Genomic DNA, 23,844 nt, shown 5'->3' with positions numbered 1-23,844 from the left:
AAAATAAATATATTATAATATTCAATTACTCATTACACGTTTCATACTAATAACTAACACAATAAGTTTCCCCCACAATAGAAATATTTCGTTTTATTATAACGCTTGCGTAATTAAACATAAATGTAAAATATATAGTTTTAGTAATCTTAAACGTAAATGTAAAATATAAAGATTTAATATATCTTTCACACATACAAAACATTTCTTTCTTTTATAAAATAGGCATCATATTTTTATGCAAATTGCAATCTATAGCAGAGAAATTACCAGGTAAACCCATGTTCCCTCTTGCAGTCACATCAAATAGCACACCACCCAAGCTGGCAGCTTCACGTGGGGTTGAACAAACACACTAGGAAAACTTTTACGGGTCTCTAATACAGGGAGTGAGGACGACATTTATGTGCGAGTTATCACGATCAGATAGGTATGCTTTGGCTGCTTCTTGATCATGCATTCTAGAATCGCTTCGGAATTGACATACGTAGGATAACTGTAGGGAGACTAGAAAGATCTCTCTTTGCCGTTCTCCCTATTCCTGCCTCTGGGATGACCGACCAAACATTAGGTTTGATTTATCCTTTATTCAACTCAAGTAACTTTATTTATAAATATTTATGGCACGGACGGAATGAAAAGATATTGTTTGGAATTTTGCAGATCAATTTGAAATTTCAACAACCATGATTCAGCAGCACACGTTTTTACTGACAAAGGAAAATAGAAATACAAGAGATTCGCATTAAAGAAATCGAGCTATATATTCATGTTGAGAGACCAGGAAGGATTGTTCACGCTGAACAATCCATGTTTTTTTCCATGTTTTTTTCGTGGATACATATTCTTCACCCCCCTTGCCTATCTTGTATGCTTTTTGATCCATTTGATCTGATTTGTAACGTAGGCTATACAGACAAATCGCTCAAAATAAATTACCTCGATTTCTTTTTTAAACTTGTATTCATCTCATACCCTCATCTGCCTTTCTTCCGGCAGAGCAGTTCCTGAAAGATATGATCTGAAGAAGGTCAGAGCATCGCTAGGTTTGAAAAGGGGAACTGCGTGGCCAGCTCCTTTAAAAGTTGCAAAGGTTAACCCTTCGTACTCTTGAATCCATCCACTTACCTGTAATGATCACAACACATACCACCACATTGAATATTTAATGGACTTGAAAATTTTCAACTTTGATTGTATTCTTCTGAAATACTTTATAAGTTAGCTATTCTTACCTGTTCGTTATGATACCAAGGGTGCCAAGAGCCTATTGTGGGAAGTCTGAGGGCATTTAGACTGTATCTTGTTGATAAGACTGGAACACGGCCATCTGTATCTCCACTGTTCATTAGATTCAACACAAGTTTAGTTGATTGGCTAAATATGATTAATTATCATTTTATCTCATACGGCCATCTGTATCTCTACTGTTCATTATATATCGAACACAAGTTTAGTTGATTGGCTAAATATGATTAATTAATATTTTAGGTCATAATTTTATCATTCATATCGATTTTTGCAGTTAGTTTTCAGATGTAATCACATCTGCAATATATGATACTCAATTTTTAGAACTTACTAATGAGATTCCAACCTTAGTCTGGAGGATGAGGATGAAGTTATTAATAAATTTTAAATATAAACAATATTCAATAGTGGATATTACTAACCTATTAATAAATATTTCTAATCTATTAATAAAATTAGAACCTTGATTCTAAAGATAAACCTCATTGATAAGTTCTTGGTCCTAAAGATCAACCTCATTAATAAGTTCTTAAGTTATTAATCCTGAAGATGAACCTCATTATTTTTAGAGAGCTGATCAGCGTATTTTACATGAAGATACTAATCACAAAACCTTGAATTACCTGTATACCCATATGCGCAACCCTGCTGCTATCAGTTTTTTGTAGATGGGCAGTACAGAAAATCGGCTGTCTTTCCAGTTGGTAAAAATATCATTACTGCATTTTAATAAATCTCATTAATAATAGATAATCAGGATATTTATTACACTAACTGTCTCCCAATCAAAATAAACTTAGAATTACATTTAGATTCATTATGAATGAGAATAACGCATGTTTCTTATGTTAGGGACAAAAATATTTTACTTGCATATACTCCAGTTTTTTAACTGCAGGTCTTTAGTTACGTGAAGAGCTCGCTGCACATCATATCTGTTGTAATAAACTTTGCCATGATCATCAAGACAAGGATCATATCCAGCTAACATCTTCCTTGGCTTCTGCTTATAATACATCAGAAAACAATTAAGCTCTGCAGCTGACAATGGAACATCTAATCTAGATCTAACGAAGTAGCCAAACTGAAATTTGAGAAATAGGAAGATCTAATGAAGTAGCCAACTAGAAATTTGAGAAATAGGAATGTACCGTAGTAGAATTGAACTTTTCAGTCTCAGACTTGTTTGCAGGAATGCTGCTTTTCTCAATGCATGTAGGTGTGTATAGGCTATACATGTCAATCTGTTTATACTGCTTCAAAATTTCATTTACCTTTTCCGTACAGTTTTGGTTTCTCCACGTATCATCACTGGAAAAATTACAATTCTGTTTAATGATTCTATGTGTTTCATCCGACACAATTGCATGACTCCATGCATAATCTACAAAACCCTCCCAATCATAACCATCGTGTGTCTCTGGGTTTCCCACCTACAACAAAAAAAAGTTCAATTATAATGAGCAAATTGTTCACAATCTTCATAATAACTAAGCAATGAGATGAGGAAATACTGAAGCCCGATACTTACCATGAAACCTTTGAGGTTTATATAAGTCTGACTGTTATAGGAGGAGTTGTTCATATCGTAAATTAGCTCTGCTAGCTCGGGAACGTATTTCCCTGTTAATAAAATGAACAATTATGAATACCAATCTTCTACAATGAACATAGACGTAATTACAATATATTAGCAAAGTAAAAGGTTGTAATATCTGAAATATGATTGAACTCGCCTCCATAGCTTTCTCCTGCAATGTAGAAATCATGTCTTCTATACTGGGGAAATCTCTTGAACCAGTTCCGAAGGAACATGTAAGTATCTATGGCTGAGGAAACATTTCAGAGCACTAAGAAATTAGTAATATGCCACATTTTCAAGTTCTTTTCAGTAATCTGTAAGAGATGGGTAACCAAAAAAATCATATTCTCACCAGTTATGTTGTCTCCAATTATATTGTAATCAGCCGAAGTATTGGAGTAGGAGAAACCCACTCCCACTGGAGATTCAACGAATAGTAAGTTGGCTTCTGCATCAAATTAAACGATAAAAATTGTCGTATTAATCTCTGCATTCTGATCTAGTGACATATATCCTATCCATTTTAACTTAGTCAGACAGAGAAATACACAATATTTAAGATACAAATTTAATGTTCAAATCAAAACTGATTTTTTCTTGTTTTTCACTTTGCATATAATGAGAAGTAAGGATGAAGCAAACCTTGGTTCCACGAGTATTTGTTGAAAATAAGGCCCGTCCCGTTTCCATCTACAAGGAAAGGTCCAATCTCTTCAGTAGCTCCATATCCCACAGAGGAACACCCAGGTCCTGAGGGTAGCCATATCTAGTTCTTAATATTAATCAGATGACAAACATAATGAACACACATTCGTCAAAATAACGTATAAGTAAGTGAATAAAATACCTCCATTGAGCCATAATACCAAAGGTTTTTCCTCCTTCATCGAGGCAGCTTCGTAGAACCAGTAAAAGAGAGCCCTTCCATGTTCTTCATTAACAGTCACGTAACCAGCGTACTGGTTAAAATCCACCTTAGGCTGGCCGGGCAAATTGGTTACTAAATGCTCACTTGCTTCATCTTTCTTCTCAGTTTTCCATGCATTTCGACCATCAATACACGGTATATTCATGGCGCTCATGAAAAAGGCCAGGCTTATCCATACGGCCAAGTAATCTGCCATATTCTGTGGCTGATTCCGGAGCGACGATCGTTAATTTTGTGATTTTTCCACCGCAGAATCCTGCCATTTATAATATCAGGAAGCGGGTGGTGTTTTAACTGCTGATATGCGGGGTGATGTAAGTAACCGAAGAAATGTCGTGACCCTGTCAACATGACATGAGCATTTCAGTTCGTAGACACAGGTAAGAGACATATAATGGTTGAGGTCAATCCATGTGTGGCCAAGAAACGTCTAATCGCACGAGTTTTCTTGGCTAATCGCCATAAAGAACGTGTGAGTGCTTCCAGTCAAGGTATGGCCTACAACCAATAAAATCCTGTTAATTCCTAATCTCAAAACAGTAGCATTCTCCGCTACTTCTAGAATGCCCAGAAGAAAATTCTAAATCAAATTCACATATAAAATGAATTGTGGCGAGTAGCTCTATCTGCATATCCAAGAATCACGTGCAAGCGATAAGTTAGGCTGAAAAGCACAAAAGCAACGACTTCTAGATGCCGGCGAACAATCTTCACTTGGTCTATCTAAACAAGAACTTTCCAATATGCAAAATTTTAATATATGCCAATATTATACCTTCCCAGATAAAATACAAATAAAACAAGAGGCCCATGGTTCAAATCCAATAAGCACCTTCTATCGGGCTCACGTCCCTCCTTTTTTTAAAAGAAAATAGTGCGGTTGTGGATGGATACTGTATATTTTGTTGCTTAACGCTCCATTAGTTAATGGAAGCTGTGTTTGATTTTAGTTAATGGAAGCTGTGTTTGATTTATGTCAATAGATTGTATTTAGTTGAAAGGTGGTATTAGCTGAAAGGTTGGTTATTACAAAATCAAGGGTAAGATAAAGAAATTCATTGGAACCTTTTTATTAAGGAAATGAAAGTGTGTGAAAGAGCCTTATAATAAAAAGCACTTTGCATTGAGAATATTAAAAAATTAGAATAAAAGTGCTAAGAAAAGTATTTATAATGTTTCAAGTTAGTAGAAAGGTTTTTATATTGGTATTTATTATTATTGTATTTATATAGTTTGAAAAGTAGATAGTGGCATTTAAATAAATATTAAAACCTATGTAATGAAGTAGCAACAAAGTGATAGTGCTCAAAATTATGGAGGAACAGAAATTATTTGAAAATAAATTTGTTTATATGTATAAATAAATTTGTTTATATGATTAATTATACAATAAAGTATTTATTTATGAAATGTTATAAAAAAATATATAAATCATGAAATGTTATAAAAAATATATAAATCATGTTTAAGTATTGACATCTTGGATTGCATTAAAAAATGGAGAAAGTTCTAAAAGAACATATTTTATTTGAAGGGACAAGGAGAGCTGATCAAGGGAGCATAATACTTGGAATGAAGTTTGTAAAGAAGACTATTTCAAAATTTTGTATTATAGATAAGACTTGGAAAGTTGCAAAACTATTCCTTATTTCTTTCTCTAGATACATTTTTGGATTGAAAGAAATTTTATTATATTTGAGGAAAGATAATTCTCACTTTTCAAAAAATTACTGCACAAGTCATATTATTTTTCATCATTATCAATCACCTTAGAGCCATATGCTTCATAGGAATGTGGGTGAAACCAAATGGTAGGAGTATATGGGGTATGTTTATGGTGTTTTATAAGGCCCTAATGTTATGTGTATGTTGAGGGAAAACATAGGAGGGCTGTCAACAACTTGGTAGAGTATATGGCTCTCAAATATGTAATGAAGATAGCTTTGGAAAAAGTAAAACCTAGCTTCAAGTCTTTAGTAATTCCTCCTTCATCATCTAGGGGATGAAAGATTTGTTGCACATCTAGAATACTCTTTTACTTCCCCTTTCTAAATAGCCCAAGAAGAATAAGTCTTACTTTGTTGTGATCTCTTTCACACATGTGCACAAAAGAATTAAATACCTTAGTTGATGCTTTGCCAATAGCAGGTTTGCTAAACTTGTTGACTAACTAATCCTAAAAATCATCTGAATGGATAGGTCTCATAACATAGACATCAGACCCACCTTCAAATTTTGGATTTTGCAATGAGTAAGTTTATTCACTTTATATCTATTAACTTTTAAGATTACTTTTCAATATTAATGAGAACAATTTCTCTAGCTTTATATGATCATGAAGCATTTGTTAATTTATCAATCTCCTATTTTGTGGAATAAAATGTGTTTCTCCTAGTTAAAAAAAAAATACCTTTTTCATATTGATGAGAATGTTTCTCTACATTGTTATGAAATCTTTTCGTTGGATAACTTAGAGAACATCAATCCATTATTTTGTAGAATAAAATACAAATCACCTAGTCTATACCTCATAAATAATTAAATAACTTACATTAAATTAAATATAAATATTAGTCCATAATTCTAACTTAAATAACTAAATAATAAAAAAATATTTATTTTCCTCTAAACTAAAACTTTTCAGTAACATATTAACTAACACTTCAACACTTACTAAATCACAAAACTTAGTATATTAATATATCTCAATTTTGAAGATATCCCATAACCAACCTAATTCACTCTACCCATCCCCTAACCCATATTACCCTACCAATTCCCATAAAAGTTAAATATAGATATTCAAAATTATCCTATTTAAAACATAAATAATTATTATAACTTTTCATTATTATTGACAAACGATTAGACATAAATAAATTTTTAAATACAAATTTACATTATTTGCCTCGACTCTTTTAATTTAATTAATCTAATAAAATAAATATGGATCTCAAAAGTTCGATTAATCAAACAAACCTATCACGTGTGCAGGAAACAATTCAATAAAAAATATTTCCAAATAAATTACGCCTTAAAAGATTGGTTAAGGTCCAGTGGATTTAGATATTAGTCCTAATTTCCAAGAATAATGATTCTCAAATCCCCGTGGATGAGCAATGAGATATCTTCTGGCGGGCCCCAATCTTTAAAAAGAAATCGAATCGAATATGTTATCTAAAAGCAAAGACTACAGAGGAATCTTGGCGCACGGTGGTGGTAGCTGGGTTGGTCCATTCGATCACCATCCGCATGCGCACATGCTGTCAATATCTTTGATGATTCTGACCAGATCCTAACCTCGATAGTTGTGTCTGAAGCAGCTTTCCACCGCAGTAGTAGATTAAATTATTTCGCCAAACCTTGCATGTTACATGGCGACTGTGGGATACCATACAGAGTTACAGATAAACTACTTACCATATAGTCTTTAAGTGCGATTTTTTCGCGGACTAGTCTTTGAGTGCGATAGTTTCGCTGAGTGGTATTTAAGTGTGATTTTTCAGTGGAGTGGTTTTTTAAGTGTGATATTTTCGCAGAGTAGTTTTGAAGGGTTATTTTTTTGTCGAGTAATTTTCAAGTGTGATTTTATTATTTTAAATCACAGCAAATTTGTTTTTGTTAAATTTTGATTTTATTGTAGTTTTTTGACTATATAAATTCAATACTGTCAAAAACTCACAAGAATTTATCTATCAAACTTGCGATTTTAATCAAATCCATCCAAATAAATTAGATTAGAAAATATAAAAAAATCACAAATTTTAATCTGTGTGCTCTAGCCTAGACAAATCCGATAATGGACGACTGCAGATGATGAGCCACATATTAGATACAAAATGCCTGGCGCCCGAATCATGAACGGGTCTGCCCACTAGGTCATTTACGACGTTTCTATGTGACAGAAACCCGCAGTGTGGAATCAGTCGTAGTGTGTAAGAGATATGGATGGGAAATTATTGCCCACTCACTGACATCCAATGATACGGAAGATAAATTCCCACCCACCCACAGAACATCCTGCAACCAAATAATTGCTTATAATGATTGAGTGAGAGAGCAGAGATGACGGATTCCTGGACCGTGCTTATTCCACATCGACATTTTCCTGGTGTGGAGTAAGGTGTTCATATCCCAGAATTTAAATTTAAAAATGTAGGGTTTTGGTTCAGATATACGGGTTTGGCCTTTCCAAACCTTTGAAGATAATGTTGGTTTTTACACTTTAAATCATATAAATTTATTAAGTACCTAAATGTAACATAAAAATTGATATATAAATCTTTTGAGAATTAACAAATTTAAACATTGTATTGTTTGGAACTTTTTTATATTTAGGATTTTGGCAACATAATTTAGTGTTTCCGCAGTTTGATGGTTTGACTTCTTGATATATAATCATAGTAATTTAAATTTAATATAAAATATTAATATAATGATAATTTATGCATTGATATGGAAATTTTGTTTGATACAATTTAATGTTAGTTTAATATAAAATATTGATATAATGATCATGTATAATTTGATAAATTTAAACATTATATTATTTAGAATTTTTTTATTATTATTATAGTTAGTGAAATTATAGGTAGGAGTGATTAACATTATGATTGGTGTTAGGTTTTTCTAGTTTTGTAGATTTTTAGAGGGCGTTGCCATAGGCCGAGACACTGTAATAAGAAAAGGAGGAGGCTATAAGATATCAACATTCAAACTTTTTTCTCTCTAAGACAACACACACATGTGTTCTCAGTGGTTTGTGACTTGTATGCCCTCCTAGTAGAGATAATAAGTGACTATATGGTCAAACTATGCTACCAACCGTTGTCCTTTCCTTTGAACTGGGCTTTGGTCTTATCCGGAACCATGGCATTGTGACACTTTGGGCAGTTTGCGAGCCGAAGGAATCCCATGGCAATTATAATGATAGGGATCATTCCCTTGTCCAACTTCTTCTAGCAAGATGGAGAGGGCTTGGATGAAGTTGTTCACTCGTTAGGTCTAAGTGTCCTAGTTGGTATGAACCTCAAAGTGACCTTATTACACAACAAGAATTCAGGGAATGACGAACACGTGTGTAGGAAGCCTCTCTACAAAGTGTTTGTCGAAACATCTAATTGAGCTCTTCGCGAGCCGTGTGGGATCGTCTACAAAATGTTTGACATAATTCCCTAGTTGGATATGGCTCCCAAGCTTTTTATGAATCTCTTGAATTCTCTCTCGAGATGGGTCCTTCAACTCTAGATCTTAATGTCATCTCATCTAAGACTAGTTTTAGGGATTAGATATCCAAAAATTCTCGTTTTTCGTCAAATCTTTGTCTAGAAAGTCCCTTTCCTTTATGTTGAGTGAAGGGGGATGTTTTCTCATTGCTCGTAGACAATATAAATATGTTGACACGTATTCTAGTGGGGGTGACACGACTCCTTTTTGAAGGGAGGTAATTAAAGTCAACAAATAACCTCGATCACTATGGCATCAATAAGAAAGCTACTATTTCCCTCTTAGCATGTCTGAATGGAGGTGCCAGAGGAGGCAGGACATCTTCGACATCAAAGCCCTTGTCATTTAAATATGCCCTTAAGCCACCCTTTAGCTCCCAGCGCCACAATGATATTTCAGGACAAGTTTTTGTGGTGAAGCATTCTGTGGAGACCCCAATACTTGAGATGAACGAGTTTTTTTACTAACATTAAGATAATGTATTATCAACAATGAGCAGATATTTGTAGGTTCAGGGGTTTTTGGCCCCCGACATCTACCCTCAGGGCTTGGGTTCACCAGAAGTAGACCCAGAATTTCGATTTTATATTGTGTTCCAAAGGTTATTTTATGGTAGTCTTCAAGGATATTGAAGACCGATAACAGGTTTTCGACAAGGGGCCAGAGTTGTAGGGCCATGCAGGTCTTTCGATTCAGCCATGGTTCCGAGAGTTTAACCCAATTTCAATGAAGTCTTTGGCTACTCTGGCATGGGTAAGGTTCCCTATCTCATCCCTCCAATGGACTCAACTGGACTTCCTCAATGCTATTGGTAATTCAATTGGTCGATTTATCAAATTAGATAGTGAAAGATTAGATAATGGGTTTATTTCATTTGTCTGCATTTGTGTTGAATTAGATTTAAGTGACAGATTACCAGATAAAATCATGCTAAAGTGGGCTACCAATGAATATCTCCATCCTTTGGATTATGGAAACATTGTTTTCAGGTGTAGAATTTGTCAGCAGCCCGATGATCTTCAGAATGCTTGATCTACCTCAAAGGGGTTGTCCAACTCCTACAAAACTTAGTCGTGGATGGCGGGATTAGAAGGAAACAACAAATATCAAGAACTTGACAAGTCATAAGAAGGATTGTTTTATGTAGCAAAAGACAACTCATGATGCCTCAGATCATCAAGATCCAGTGCCGACCCCTATGGATCTGGTGCTTCATCCCTTAGTAGAGGAGAATCTTCCAGTAAAAGAGAATGAAAGAGCATCAACAATAATCGTGTGTGTAATTAGTGGGTAGAAAGATTCCCATGAGTTTGACCACTCATACATTAATAAAGAAATTTCGTGCTTTGTTGATCACACAACAATGAAGCTTTCAAAAATATAAAAATATAGCTTTATTCGAGGTTGTAAGAGATAATTCTGTAAATTAGGTTGATGTACATAAGAGAAAGGGTAGAAAAAACACCCTAAACAATTTTGATCTGTGATACTAGAAATACTGAAAATGTTTTTTGAATTTTTAGAGTTCATGATATAACCTATTTTTTTATATAATAATATTGAGCTAAACATATAGATATATTTTATTATTTTTAAATTACCCTAAAATATATTTTTATTATTTTAAAATCACAATTTCAAAATCACATAAATATATAAATAAATTCACTATTCTGAAAATTTTATATAATCTATCTATCTCTACTTACCACTCAATCCATTATTCTAAATTCCAGAAGAAACTGACAAAAGGATAAGTACAGGGAAAAAAACTGCGGCCACATAAGTGTTTCGCAGTGGGGAATAAGGCTGGGCCATAAATGTTTGCCGATCAGCGTCCCTTCCATCGTTTGCAGAGACGATGTTTAATGAATGCAATATAGCCCCACATTTCATTCATGTTTTTTTCTCAAGTGGCGTCCCTTCTGTCTTTTGCAGAGATTTATCATTGATCATTACAGTATAGCCAAACATTTCATTCACGTCGTTTTGTCAATCTGCGTCCCTTCCGTCGTTTGCAAGGATAATGATAATCATTGCACTATGGATAGAGATTTCTTCTGTGCCCTTTTGACAAAGTTTGTGCGTCTGAACAATTAACCCCAAAAAGAGAGCATGTACGAAATTCTGTGGGTCAATGGATCACACAGGTTCGCTTTACTGAGATGTTTGTCTCCACTCTGCTGAATGTTATTACTGTGCTGCAATAGCAACTTCGCATGTCCACTGCACCACTGATTTTGAATCTTCTCGAGAGGCGCTAATGTCCAGTGCACTACTGAGTTTGAATATTTTCGGGAGGTGGTAATAGGTATAACTTTAATTATCTATTTATAGAGCTATAAATCTCACTTGAACATACGAGAGGCTAGTATGGCTTAAAAGTTGCTTTTTACAATTCAGATTTAGAGATGTACAATTCCTTTGCCAACCTATGGAAATATGTATTTCATTAAAATATAAAGGGAATATGTAACATTTAGAATATTTTAAAAATAAATGATTTTTATTATGTAAATAAATGATTTATATAAGATGTTTTATAATTTTATACAGTATTAAGATTAATATTTAATAAATAAACATTTTAATATTTGATTATAAAAGTAATTAAAAACAAAAGAAAATGTGTGTTTAGTAAATATAGTTTTTTTTACAATTTAATATATTGAATTGTAATATAATATTTAGAAAAATATTAATAACAATATTTTTATTTTTTTTTCAATCGGGGTGCGTGCTAATTCATCATATTTCTTGGGACCCTCATTAAAGGTGATAAGATGGGCAATTATGCATAAGGGCGGCTCCGGCCAGTACATTGTATGTGTCAACAGGTTAACGAGATGGTAAGTGGCGTGAGAGAGTTTAAGGCGGGAGTTAACCGTCGCTACGCATTTAACCTCTAGGCGGTGAACGCATGCATCTCATTTCATGCATTCACGCTATGGTATAGTGTGGTTTCAAGAACCGAGTGGAGGTATCTGGGTTTCCGTCTAGTGGCAAGCTCGACAGGGAGGCTACGTCTATGGGAGAACAATAGCTTCGGGCTCATGGTGTTGGTAACCAGGTATGTCTTGTTTCTTCTCACCCTTCCCCACTCGTGACAAACTCTAATTGTGAATTTTGCATGTAAGATAATCGGCCCCTCTTGCAATTGGGTGGTTGTGCGACTTGGGATTGTCTGTCTGTTAGGCGAGCATGTTTGTGTCGCTAAATGTTATCTTGAATTTGTTGGTTCTAAGCCTGTGTCCATTTTTAATGGTATTTTATTACTTCGAATGGGAATGTATGGTACAATTTGGGCTACTTGTATTTTCTGGAAGGACTACATGCTCGATGAGAATGGTTGTTTCTGTGATTGGCTAAAATGGCTTTTGAAAATCTTCTTGATGTCATTGTTTCTGGTTTTACATTGTTCTGGTGTGTTTCTATATGGGAAGTGGCTCGAGGAGTCGGTCGGTAGCTCTTCCCTTTGGTGGAGACAGACCCTCCCTGGTTTATTTCTGTTTCGTGTGATGTCTGAGCACAAGGTGCTGGTAATTGGAGAAAAACGCCACTGGTGGTTGGTCGTCCCAACCTGCTATGATCTTACATGGCCCGGGTCTAATGTCATTTGCTTCCTGATCTTGTCATATGTATATGTGATAGGTCTAATTAACTTAGGAGGCCGCTTAGCCTATGCGTCACAGGTCTTTTTTCGACCAGGGGTTTGTATGGTTTGGGTGGATGATTATATTGGGGTGAAGTGGAGGTTGATGGAAACAACTCAACCATCTCTGGGTGCAGGTCCGTCGGGAACTCGGGTTCGAGGGCACAGTAGAAAGATCGAGTCTCAGGGTGGATGAGGAGCCTCCTCATCACAGCCACCGAGGTGGAGTGGTCGAAAATCAGACGCCCAACATATCAGTGCAATGGCTCAAGAATATACCACAATCATTCCTGAGCAAGTGAGATAGATGATTTCGACTTGGGAGTCTGATCTCAACCAGCAGGCTGAGAAGGAAGTTCAGATGGACGATTGACGTTTGTTGGTCCCCGACCCAGGTCATACTTGCAGCACGCTCACTCAGTATAAGAATACAATGCAAATTTATTGGCTGATGAAGAGCATAGTAGCTCGAGCTATTATGAACTCTACAGGTTTTATTAAATTTTATCCCTGGTTCCAGAAAATTCAGAAAGAATTCCAACTTTTCCAATTTCAAATTTAGCAGCAGAGTGTCCATCTTGGTTGTATTGAGAAGCACATTTCGTGCCTTCCTCAATTAGAATTACCAGGTTCCAACAATAAGGACCTAGCTTTGGTGGAGTCCTCTGATGACTAGTAAACAAACAATTTCCTTTTTGTTAATTTTGATAATGTATATGTCGATTAGTAGTACTTATGTTAGCATGTTAAGGATGAACTGGTTTGTATACATTCAAGCCTATAAGGTCGAGTATGAGAGACTTAAGAACCATAGATTTTGGATGGCTTATAATGTGTTATGATGGCCAACAGACCTGGTTTCCCATTGGGTAGATTGAGGCAACATAATGTATTTCATGAATGTAACCTGCTTTTTCAAATGAATGAATGAAAGTTCCTACTAAGCTTAAAAAAATATTTATAAATTTTGGGTATATTTTTTTAAATTATTTGAAATAAAACTAATTTAATTAGTATCATTTTTTCTTAACTTTTTGGAAGTAGAAATGGAAATATAAAATAGATATCCATAGGTGCTCCCTCCTCTCTTTCTCTATGTTGAGTTATTTTTGTCATTAATATTTTTTTAAATGTTATATGGCAAAGTCATATTAAACATTCAAGGAATTACAAATCTCTCCATTTTTTTTTGTCAAGTTGTTTTTGATCCTTTGTCTATGATCCCCCAGGCTTGATCTATGGCTTAAGAAACTGCGATCGAGGGGTATCTAATCTATCAAAGTCACCCAGGGATCACACTCGCCCTAGGCCACACCAGGCTTGAGAAATCGCGATCGAGTGGTATCTAATCTGTTAAAGTCACCAAGGGATCACACTCGCCCTAGGCCACACCAACCCTACGCTGATTGGATTTTTTAGCATGTCTCCTCCCCCTAGTATAGACAAAACCACCCTTGTGAGGTTTGATCCTAGTTCGCCTTGCTAATGAGGCCCATCCTCAACCATTTGTGCTAGTGGGACTTCATTCAAAAACTGTTCAAATTTCACCATCACCATGGATTGAATTTGGACACCTGCTTGACAAGCGAGGACAATATTCTCCATTAAAGTTAATTAGAAAAAACTTATTAATAGAATAAGAGTGTTAGAGAGAGAGAGAGAGAGAGAGAGAGAGAGAGAGAGAGAGAGATCAACCCATATTAATAATGGAATAAGTTATGCATCTCTTTTATAATGGAAAGTGAATAAAAGAAAGTTTTTAATTTTAATACATTTTGATATAGAATTAAGTTATTTAATATGGAAATTTAAATATTTTATTTATGATTATTTTTGTTATTAATATAGTTTTGTTTTAAATATTATAATTCAATTAAAAATAGAATAAATTACACATCATAATAGCAATAATATTATTTTTAGATGTAGTCCTTCAACCCCATATTATGAAGAAATTTCATATCTCTTAATACTAAAAAGTAAGTTAAAAGTTTTTAGCTTTCAATTACTTTATGTTTTTATATAAAGTGGATATAAAATTAAGATTGAATTTGAAATATTTTATTGATGAGAATTTTTTTTGTTATTACTTTTTTTAATTTGTTAATATTAATAATATTTTATTATTTTTAAATGTAACATTATGTGAACCATCTCACTCATACTAGACTATAGAATGCTTAATTATTATTTTATTTTAATTTAATTTCTAATTATTTAAATTAATATATATATATATATATATATATATATATATATATATATATATATATATAAGTTGAAGTATCTTAATTTGAGTGGTTTGGTAAAAAAATTTCTCCCATTTAACATTTTATTTTATAAGAGTGGTAAATAGAGGTAAGTCACTTGTAAGGTATTGTGAGTGATGAGACCTATATTCATTTGCCCAATCCTATTAAGGTGGAAACCCTTTTTAAAATGTAAAAAAATGAAAAATAGTTTGAAAAAAGAGATTTGATCATCTCATTCGTTGATAAATGTAAAGTTTCTATATATATAATGTTATATATGGATTTACACATCTTCTTCCTCTTGAGCAACGCACTAATAAAAAACATTTAACAATAATAAAAAATTGAGTGTCTCTCAATCCAATAAAAATTAATATAAATAATATTATATTATGTATGTAAAATTTTACTAGCAAAGGGAGGGTTCTCATAATATTCTAATATATTATCATAATCAAAACCCTTCCAATGTTATAAAGTCAATGTCAATTGTCTAAATTTGGTAATATAACTAAATTAATCGGATGTTCATTTGTTGGGCGGATATCCATTACAATACCATACTAATATGGATCATCATTAACATTATATAGTAATCCAACCATTACTCTTCTATTTCTAATAGTAAAATAGTAGCTTGACCCTTTGGCAACCTCAGAAAGATATCAATAAATCCAAATATTTAATATGCCAAGACAATTTCTTGGAAAAATATTTAACCTTTTGAAAAAATGTGATAGTGCGCCCTCTATAATTTTATTCCTCACCTACTTATTTCATCACTTCTAAGATTAGACTGGTCGAACTATCCATATCTCTTTGACTTGTGTAAGGTTTGCAAGGAAAAAAGGTTAAAACCCTGGATCCATATGGCTTTGAGATGAAAATCTACAACTATTCCATCTATTTTACATCGTACATATATTAGTAGTCACTACTTAAATTCCATGATATAACAACTCACATGAATAACATATTTGAGTATGATCCATTTTGTTGGTTATTTTCCAAAAAAAATTGTTTATGGTGAATAACCTCGTCTTCATATGAAACCACCAATATATTAAATTTTATTTAAAATTTGTTATCATCTTATCTTATTGGTTGAATATTTTAGTAATGGACACTTATGGAAGAAATAAGTTCAATTTCTATCACTATCTCATTGACATCTTTCCTTTGTATTAAGTAATATACTCTTACTTATCTCCATTTTCGTTTCTATGTTCTTTCCTGTTGTTCTCATTAATTATTCATGTGTAGTATTTTCCTTTTAGAATATTTTTTCCATTATCTCTTCCTTTGATCCTCCTCTCTTTGATTTTAGGATGTCTTGTTCCATTGTATTATGTGTCACTCATTTTTCTATATCTTCTTATGTCCCCTTTCAATTTCAATGAATTCAATGAATTCTCCCTTTGATTCAATTCCTACCTTGTAACTCGTGTTTTGTTGAATTCTTACAAATTTAATTTTGTTATTATTTATTTTCTCATTAAAAATAAAAATGATGTTATTGAATTTTCAACTATTTACAATTTATATTTCTATATTAAATAAAAACAACATAAAGAATATAAATAAGTTTATTTCAGAATAGTTAAATAATAATAATAATAATAATAGAATCCAAACATTATATTTTTTTACTATGGTTCATGGATATGGAGGGGCTGCTACATCTATGGAAAAATTCAGGCAAATTAACTGGAAGAGATTTGGGCCGCTACATCTACGGAAAAATTCGGGCAAATCAACTCGAAGAGATCTACCCGGTGGCCAAACAAACACAAAATTATTAAACTAATATATGTGTTTATTTGGAATACTACTCTCAGAATTTTAATATGATTATCAATAATTATTAGATGAATTGTTGATATTTAACCCCTATGAAATATTCTAGAATATTCATAATCATACACAAAAATCAAAGCTTGAGATTTATGTCCAAAGTAGTTATGGCATTCTTGTTCTTTTAATTAAATTGGTTACTTCAAAAATTTCATATGAACAGGTGTCATATGAAGTGAGTTAGGGTCTTTTTGGGCATGTGGTATTGATAATCCATAGTATTGGTCAATAATATTGTAACCGAGCCTATTTACCGACTAAACATCTCCATAGTAATGTGAAAATAAATCTCCATAATTAAAAATAATGTTTCATATTTTTCTCTATGTATGTATTTACCTTATATATTAATTCCTTTTATTTTTAACAACAATAATAATAATTAACAAAAAAATTATAATTTATTTAATTCTTATGATATTTTCTTCAATTTTAATAATAATTAAATGTTTCGATGCTTATGGATATTTATTAGCCATTTAATTTATATAACTAAATTAATATTCCTATATAAAAAACCAACCTAAAAAAGTATATCATTCCAAAACAGTTATTAATTAATAATAATAAAATACAAAATGAATAAATAATAATAAAAATACAAAACCAATAAAAACAAAAGACGGAAACATAATTTCTTTATAATTTTTTTTAATTTAATTTTAAAATATATACCATCAAATTTTAAAAATATATTATAAAATAAAATTAAATAAGTTATAAAATAATAACATCAATTAATGGAACAAAATTAATTAATTATGATTATTATTGAGATTATGTTACCGAAAATTTATTTTAACCACATGCTACTGTTAAAAACCAATGCATTCTAAAATGCTGGGAAATTTCAATTCAAAATTACATAGTGAATAAAGATTAACCAATGGTCAATTGTATGATCATGTCATTACAAATGGCTTTATTAGTTGAGTGTAATATTTCATTATTTTTATTGTAGAAATAAATGGAAAATAGAAAAATTATTATCATATATATATTATTTTCCAAAATTAATATTTACATATTTAATAAGTTATAAATATCAATATCGGATTTCTATTATAATAATAATAATATATATATATATATATTGTTGTGGTTTATAAATGACAGAAAAAATAAAACTTGCCGTTATTACTTAAATATATGTTTTTTTTATTTTTCATCACAATTGAGTTTTTATACATGTAAAGTTGTGTAATGGATGACCATTTCAAAAATAAAATTAATTAATTATTATTAATTAGTTTGTTTTTTAACTTTCAATTGGTTAATTATATATATATATTATGGTGGGATTATTTATTGTATTTTTGGCTTATTTTTATATAGGTTTACTCAAATGCCAATTGTAAATAACTATTGGAAGTGGAAATGAATTCATTTAAAGAATACTCACTCTACATACTTATGAGTAGACACTTTTTTTTATTTATGTATTTTCAATGTTTTTATGTAGGTCTATTTAGAAGTTTGCAAAGTAAATATTTATTGCATACAAAATTTAGTACCATATCCGATAGTTTTTTATAATTGTTGTTGAATAAATCTAAAATAAAATAAGCCAAAAAATAATTTACTCCAAAATATTTTCTTCTGAAAATAACAATTTTAATTTTAAATAAAAAAATTCTATTAATTCTTTTAAAATTATATTTTAAATATATATATATATATTTATAAATCTCATTTTTAACCTCAAAATTCATGAGGTTCTTTCAAACCAATGTCACATTATCTTTTAACTATCACATAGGAAAGCATTCTCGAACACCATATTTAAGATTGGACACATCACGAGGAAATTGTATAAGTACTATATTATTTTTATTCATCTCAACTCCTAAGATTTCTCCGGCAGGTCATAATAATAAGAATTATTAGAATCATTATTTGAAGGAAATTGTATAAGTATTATATTATTTTTATTCATCTCAATTCCTAAGATTGCTCGGGCAGGTCATAATAAGAATTAGTAGAATCGTGATTCTTTTGGTGATTCGAATAATAATCTTTTAAATTTCAGCATTAGGTAGATTATTTTAGATTATAATTTTCAATATGTTTTTAATCACTTATATTTAAGTAATTATGTTCTTCTTAAAATATATTTTAAGATGGTTTTAAATATTTTTATTAGAGGTATATTTTTTCATTGTCCAGTAATAATGTATGTCATTTTACGATAAGTTCATCGATATCAAAATATATGGAAAAAGTTTGAAATATATGGAAGAAGTTTGATTTTTTTTTTTCGTGTTTGGTGAACCAGGCATTTTATAGAGTACTAACATTTTAAGAATTATTGACATAACTAGATTAAAGGTTATAATTAAAAATTATAATAAAATTAGATGCAGTTCAAATTTTCTATGAGGGAAGTACTCCACGATCTTAACAAATGTGACCATTTGAATCAATTTTATTAATATAAAAGATCTCATAACATGAGTTATTAACCATTAATATTGGTAACCATATATGTTAAACTATAGAACAATAGTTATTAGTATTGACGTGAATGTGATTCAAGAAATGACTTTTATATAATATATATATAATATATGATGAGTATCAAGTTATAATATTAAAAATCTATTATAATTTTTGAGAATTATTAACATAACTAGATTAAAGTTTATAATAAAATTTATAATAAAATTAAATGTAGTTAAAAATCTATTATAATTTTTAAGAATTATTAACATAATTAGATTAAAGTTTATAATAAAATTAGATGCAGTTTAAATCTTTTATGAGGGAAGTACTCCATGATCTCAACAAACGTGACTATTTTTGAATTAAGTTTATTAATGTGAAAGATCTCCTACCCTGGAGTTATTAACCATTAATATTGATAAGAATATTTGTTAAACTATAGATCAATAGTTATTAGTATTGAGGAGAATGAGATTGATTAAATCACTTATATATATCTATCTCTTTATATATAAAATGTGTATCAAATTATAATATTAAAAATTTATTTATTTAAAAGAATATTAAATGTTTATGGTTATAGAATATATATTGATGGGTGTAAAGTTAAGTTACTTTGTGATGTGAAGGTTTTCGGTTTGAAACTTTGTGGGAAAAACTCCAGCCATGTTAAGAGTTAGTGTGGGCTAGACCTAGTGGAATCCCTGAGTCATTTAGATAGCTTAATTGTCTCTCAGTCGCGGTTTCTCAAGCCAATCAAACCTCGTGTAATCTTTGGAGAACTCAAACAACTAAAGAAACATAAAAAATACATCGCACCAAATTAAATTTAACTAGTTCTTAAATCTCAAAATATATTAACACTCCATCTAAATATGATTATACAATTACTAATAATAAAATTAAAAATATATATTTATTAAGAATGAAAAAATTTGATTCTCATTAAAAATTCCAATCTAACTTCTCATTGAAACTAACATACTAATATTAAAATTAAAGATATATGTTTATTAAAAATGAAGCGATTATTCTCATTAATAATTACATTATAAATTCTCATTAAAAAAAAAAAAAACATAAACTATAAATGGGATTATTTCAATTAATCCAACATATTAAATAAGAATAGTTGGATTGATGGAAGTCTTATAATTTCAAAATCTATTTAATTGACTATTGGAAACGCGAAGGAGCTTAAACGCAAATTCACACACAAAACATATGAGTTGTGGCTCTTCTATTGATCACACAAAACTTGATTCTTACAATGTACCCAATGAAGGGCATTTAAACCTTTTCGACTAGTGACTTGCCTAAAATAACTTAGCATGTAACAACACACTAAATTCATCTATCACTTAACTTGACTTGACTCAACACTTAGTTAACTAACTCTCTATTTTAGCCAACTCCTCATGCGGGATTAATTAACTTATGTTAACACTCCCCCTTAATTATGACTACTAAACTAAGACATGAATCATGACAACTCAAACATGCCTGTTGGTCTATGTCTCAGCTAGGCTTACAACACCCAAGTTTCTTTTGTGAAACTCAAACACATATTTTCCTAGTGGCTTCGTAAATATATCAGCCAATTGATCACTAGATTTACAAGGCTTCAAGTGAACTTTTCCATTGTGCACAAGTTCACTAATAAAGTGATATCTAGAATCAATTTGCTTTCTCTTCTCATGAAACATGCTATTCTTTGATAGTGCAATTGGTGAGGTGTTGTCACAATATATTTTTGTTGTTCCTTGTTGTTTCTGCTAAGTCCATCGAATATTTTTCTTAACCAAACTGCTTGACATGCTGCTAATGTTGCTGCTACATATTTTTCTTTTGTTGACGAAAGTGTCACAATATGTTGCTTCTTAGATGCCCATGTTATCACACCTGAACCAAGTTGGAACACTAATCGGAAGTGCTCTTCCTATCATCCAAACTGCCTGCAAAATCACTGTTTGTGTACCCAATCAAATCCTTCATTTATGCGCTTGCATACATTATGACACAATCTCTAGCTCTTGCTATGTATCACAAAATTCTTTTTCCTGCTCTCCAATGTGTGCCTTTTGGAGTCTTCATAAATCTGGAAATCAAACTCACTCTTACATAATATCTGATCTTGTAGATGTGAGATACATGAGGCTACCAACCAATATTTTGAATAGAGTTGGATTGACATTTGATCCTTCATCATCCTTGCTTAGCTTTGCACCTATTGCAACTAGTGTAGGGACAAGTTTGCAATTATACATCCTGAATCTCTTCAGCAAATCTCTAGCATATTTATTTTGGCAAAAAAAAATTCTTTTTCAGATTGCTCAACTTCTATGCCAAGAATATATTTCATGAGACCAAGATCTGTCATCTCATATTCATTCATCATGGCTACTTTAAATTCATCCAATTCAAAATCACCTGTATAAATCATGGCATCAACATATAAGCAAACAATCAAAATTTGTCCATGCTCATTTACCTATGTGTACAAGGTAGGCTCAATCTTGCTTCTGCAAAATCCATTCTTAATCATGTAGTGGTTGATTCTGCTAAAACAAACTCTAGGTGCTTTCTTGATTCCAGAGAGCACTGTCTTCAACCTGTAAACTTTCTCTTCGTTACCTTTAACTTCATAAACTCGAGGGTACTGCACATAAATCTCTTCTTCTAGAATTCCATTCAAGAAAGCCAATTTCACATCCATCTGATATACTTTCCACTTGTTCTGAGCTCTTGTGGCTATAAATTCTCTTACAATATCCAATATGGCTACCAGAGCAAACGTTTCTCCAAAATCTATTCCTCGTTGCTATGAGAATCCTCTTGCTACAAGTATTGCTTTAAATCTTTCAATTTCATCTTTCTCGTTCAATTTTGTCTTGCACACCCACTTCACACCAATGATATTTTTGTCCTTTGGAAAATCAACCAAATCCCATGTATTATTCTTTTCAATACCTTCAATTTCTTCATTCATGGCTTGCACCCATTTTCCATCTTTGATTGCTTCTTCAAATGAAGAAGGCTGGAATGAAAACAATGCAAAAATTGAAATAACATCCAAATCATCATAAATATCTTCCAGACTTCTCATCTTTCTCTTACCATTGCTTGATTCATCACGTGGTTGACTGCTGGGAGAATCTTGATATGTTGATTTTCTTGAAGGTCCATGCTGCTCAAAAGAATTTGGAGTCCTTGCTCGCGTGACTCTATTTGGTGTCTGCTCTTTTGATCCTCGCTGCTCATTTTCTTCTACATCATCCTCTTCCATCAATGGTGCTTGTGCATCAAATGTTTTTTCTATAGTCCCATTCCATGACTCTTGTTCTTTGAACGTAACATATATGTTAATTATGGTCTTCTTGGTGACAATGTTATACAATTTGTAAGATTTTGATTTTTCACTATAACCAGTAAATATGCATTTTTCACTTTTATCATCCAATTTGCCTCTTATCTGTTTTAGCACATGTGCATAAGCTACACATCCAAATACTCTGAGATGAGATACGCTACAAGACATACATGACCATGCTTGTTATGCTACTATGTTCATCACACTCTTTGTAGGAGATCTGTTGATCACATAAATAGCACATGCAACTGCTTCTGCACAATACTCATTAGACAAGTTTCTACCTTTCAACATGCTTCTTGTCATGTTCATAATTGTCCTATTCTTTCTCTCTGCTTCACCATTCTACTGTGGTGTGTACCTAGTTGTAAATTGTCTTCTAATTCCATGTTGTTTGTAGTAATCATTGAATTCCTTTGAATCGTATTCTCCACCACAATCTGACCTCAATACCTTGATCTGTTGATCACTTTGGTTCTCTGCAAAGGCTTTGAATTCCTTCAAATTTGTAAAAGTTTCAAACTTCTGCTTCAAGAAGTAAACCAAGTCCTTCTACTATAATCATCAATGAAAGTGAGGAAGTAACAACTTCCACCAATCGACTGTGTCTTCATAGATCCACACAAGTATGTATGCACTAGCTCAAGAGGTTTCTTTTTCATGTATGCAACTCCCTTTGGAAAAATTTCATGGTGTTGGTTTCCCAAGATGCAACACTCGCAATTACTAGTAGGTTCTAATGGGAGGTAATCCTCTGACCATTTGTTGCTACTACAAGAATCTTAAATCAGAAAAGTGTAAGTGTCCAAACCAAAAGTACCATAACCAATAATTATTAGCACATGAAACTGTAAAAGAACTAACCTGATCACTATAATTCATGACTAGAGGAAAGAGTATGTTCCTCATCATCTGAACCTTTGCTATCAAATGCTTACTTGTGGGCTTATCATATATAACACACTCTTGCCCTTGAAAGATAACTTTGTATCCTTTCTATGTCAATTGACCAACACTTATCAAATTATGTTTGATACCAGGAAAATAATATACCTCTGAGATTGTCTCTGACTCCCCCTTCTTGGTTAGAATGTTGACCACTCCTTTTCAATCTACATCCACAATCTTGAAAGTCCCCAACTTTACCTCTACCTTCAAAGATTGATCCAAATTTGCAACGAAATTCTTGTTGCCTGTCATGCGGTTACTGCAACCACTATATAATAGCCACACATTATCAGAAGGTTCATGCATGGTATGGCAAGCTAAGAAGATGGAGTTAGTACT

The 23,844-nt window shown here is 32.0% G+C and overlaps 1 protein-coding gene across 2 annotated transcripts; it reads right to left on the bottom strand.

Moving 5' to 3' along the window:
- Positions 1-763: 763 nt before the first annotated feature.
- On the bottom strand, positions 764-4,046 carry LOC149209992 (serine carboxypeptidase-like 32). 2 transcript variants are annotated; one of them, XM_089394341.1, is made up of 10 exons: positions 3,681-4,046; positions 3,476-3,583; positions 3,186-3,281; positions 2,988-3,080; positions 2,783-2,874; positions 2,403-2,684; positions 2,121-2,257; positions 1,875-1,970; positions 1,236-1,341; positions 764-1,128 (listed from the first exon to the last, which is right to left on the bottom strand). In XM_089394341.1, the coding sequence occupies exons 1-10, from the start codon at positions 3,955-3,957 to the stop codon at positions 970-972; spliced, it is 1,446 nt and encodes a 481-aa protein (XP_089250467.1). In that variant the 5' UTR covers positions 3,958-4,046; the 3' UTR covers positions 764-969. The 2 variants fall into 2 exon arrangements, with proteins under 2 accessions (XP_089250467.1, XP_089250468.1); XM_089394342.1 differs by having other exon boundaries at positions 766-1,128; positions 2,121-2,254; positions 3,681-4,044.
- Positions 4,047-23,844: the final 19,798 nt, after the last annotated feature.

This window comes from Pinus tabuliformis, chromosome 1_2 (assembly GCF_031772625.1).
Source record: "Pinus tabuliformis cultivar Carrire ecotype Pingquan chromosome 1_2, CPIR1, whole genome shotgun sequence".
NCBI classification, from domain to species: domain Eukaryota; kingdom Viridiplantae; phylum Streptophyta; class Pinopsida; order Pinales; family Pinaceae; genus Pinus; species Pinus tabuliformis.
The sequence above is the reverse complement of the archived record's forward strand: the minus strand, read 5'-3'. Positions and strand labels throughout refer to the sequence as shown.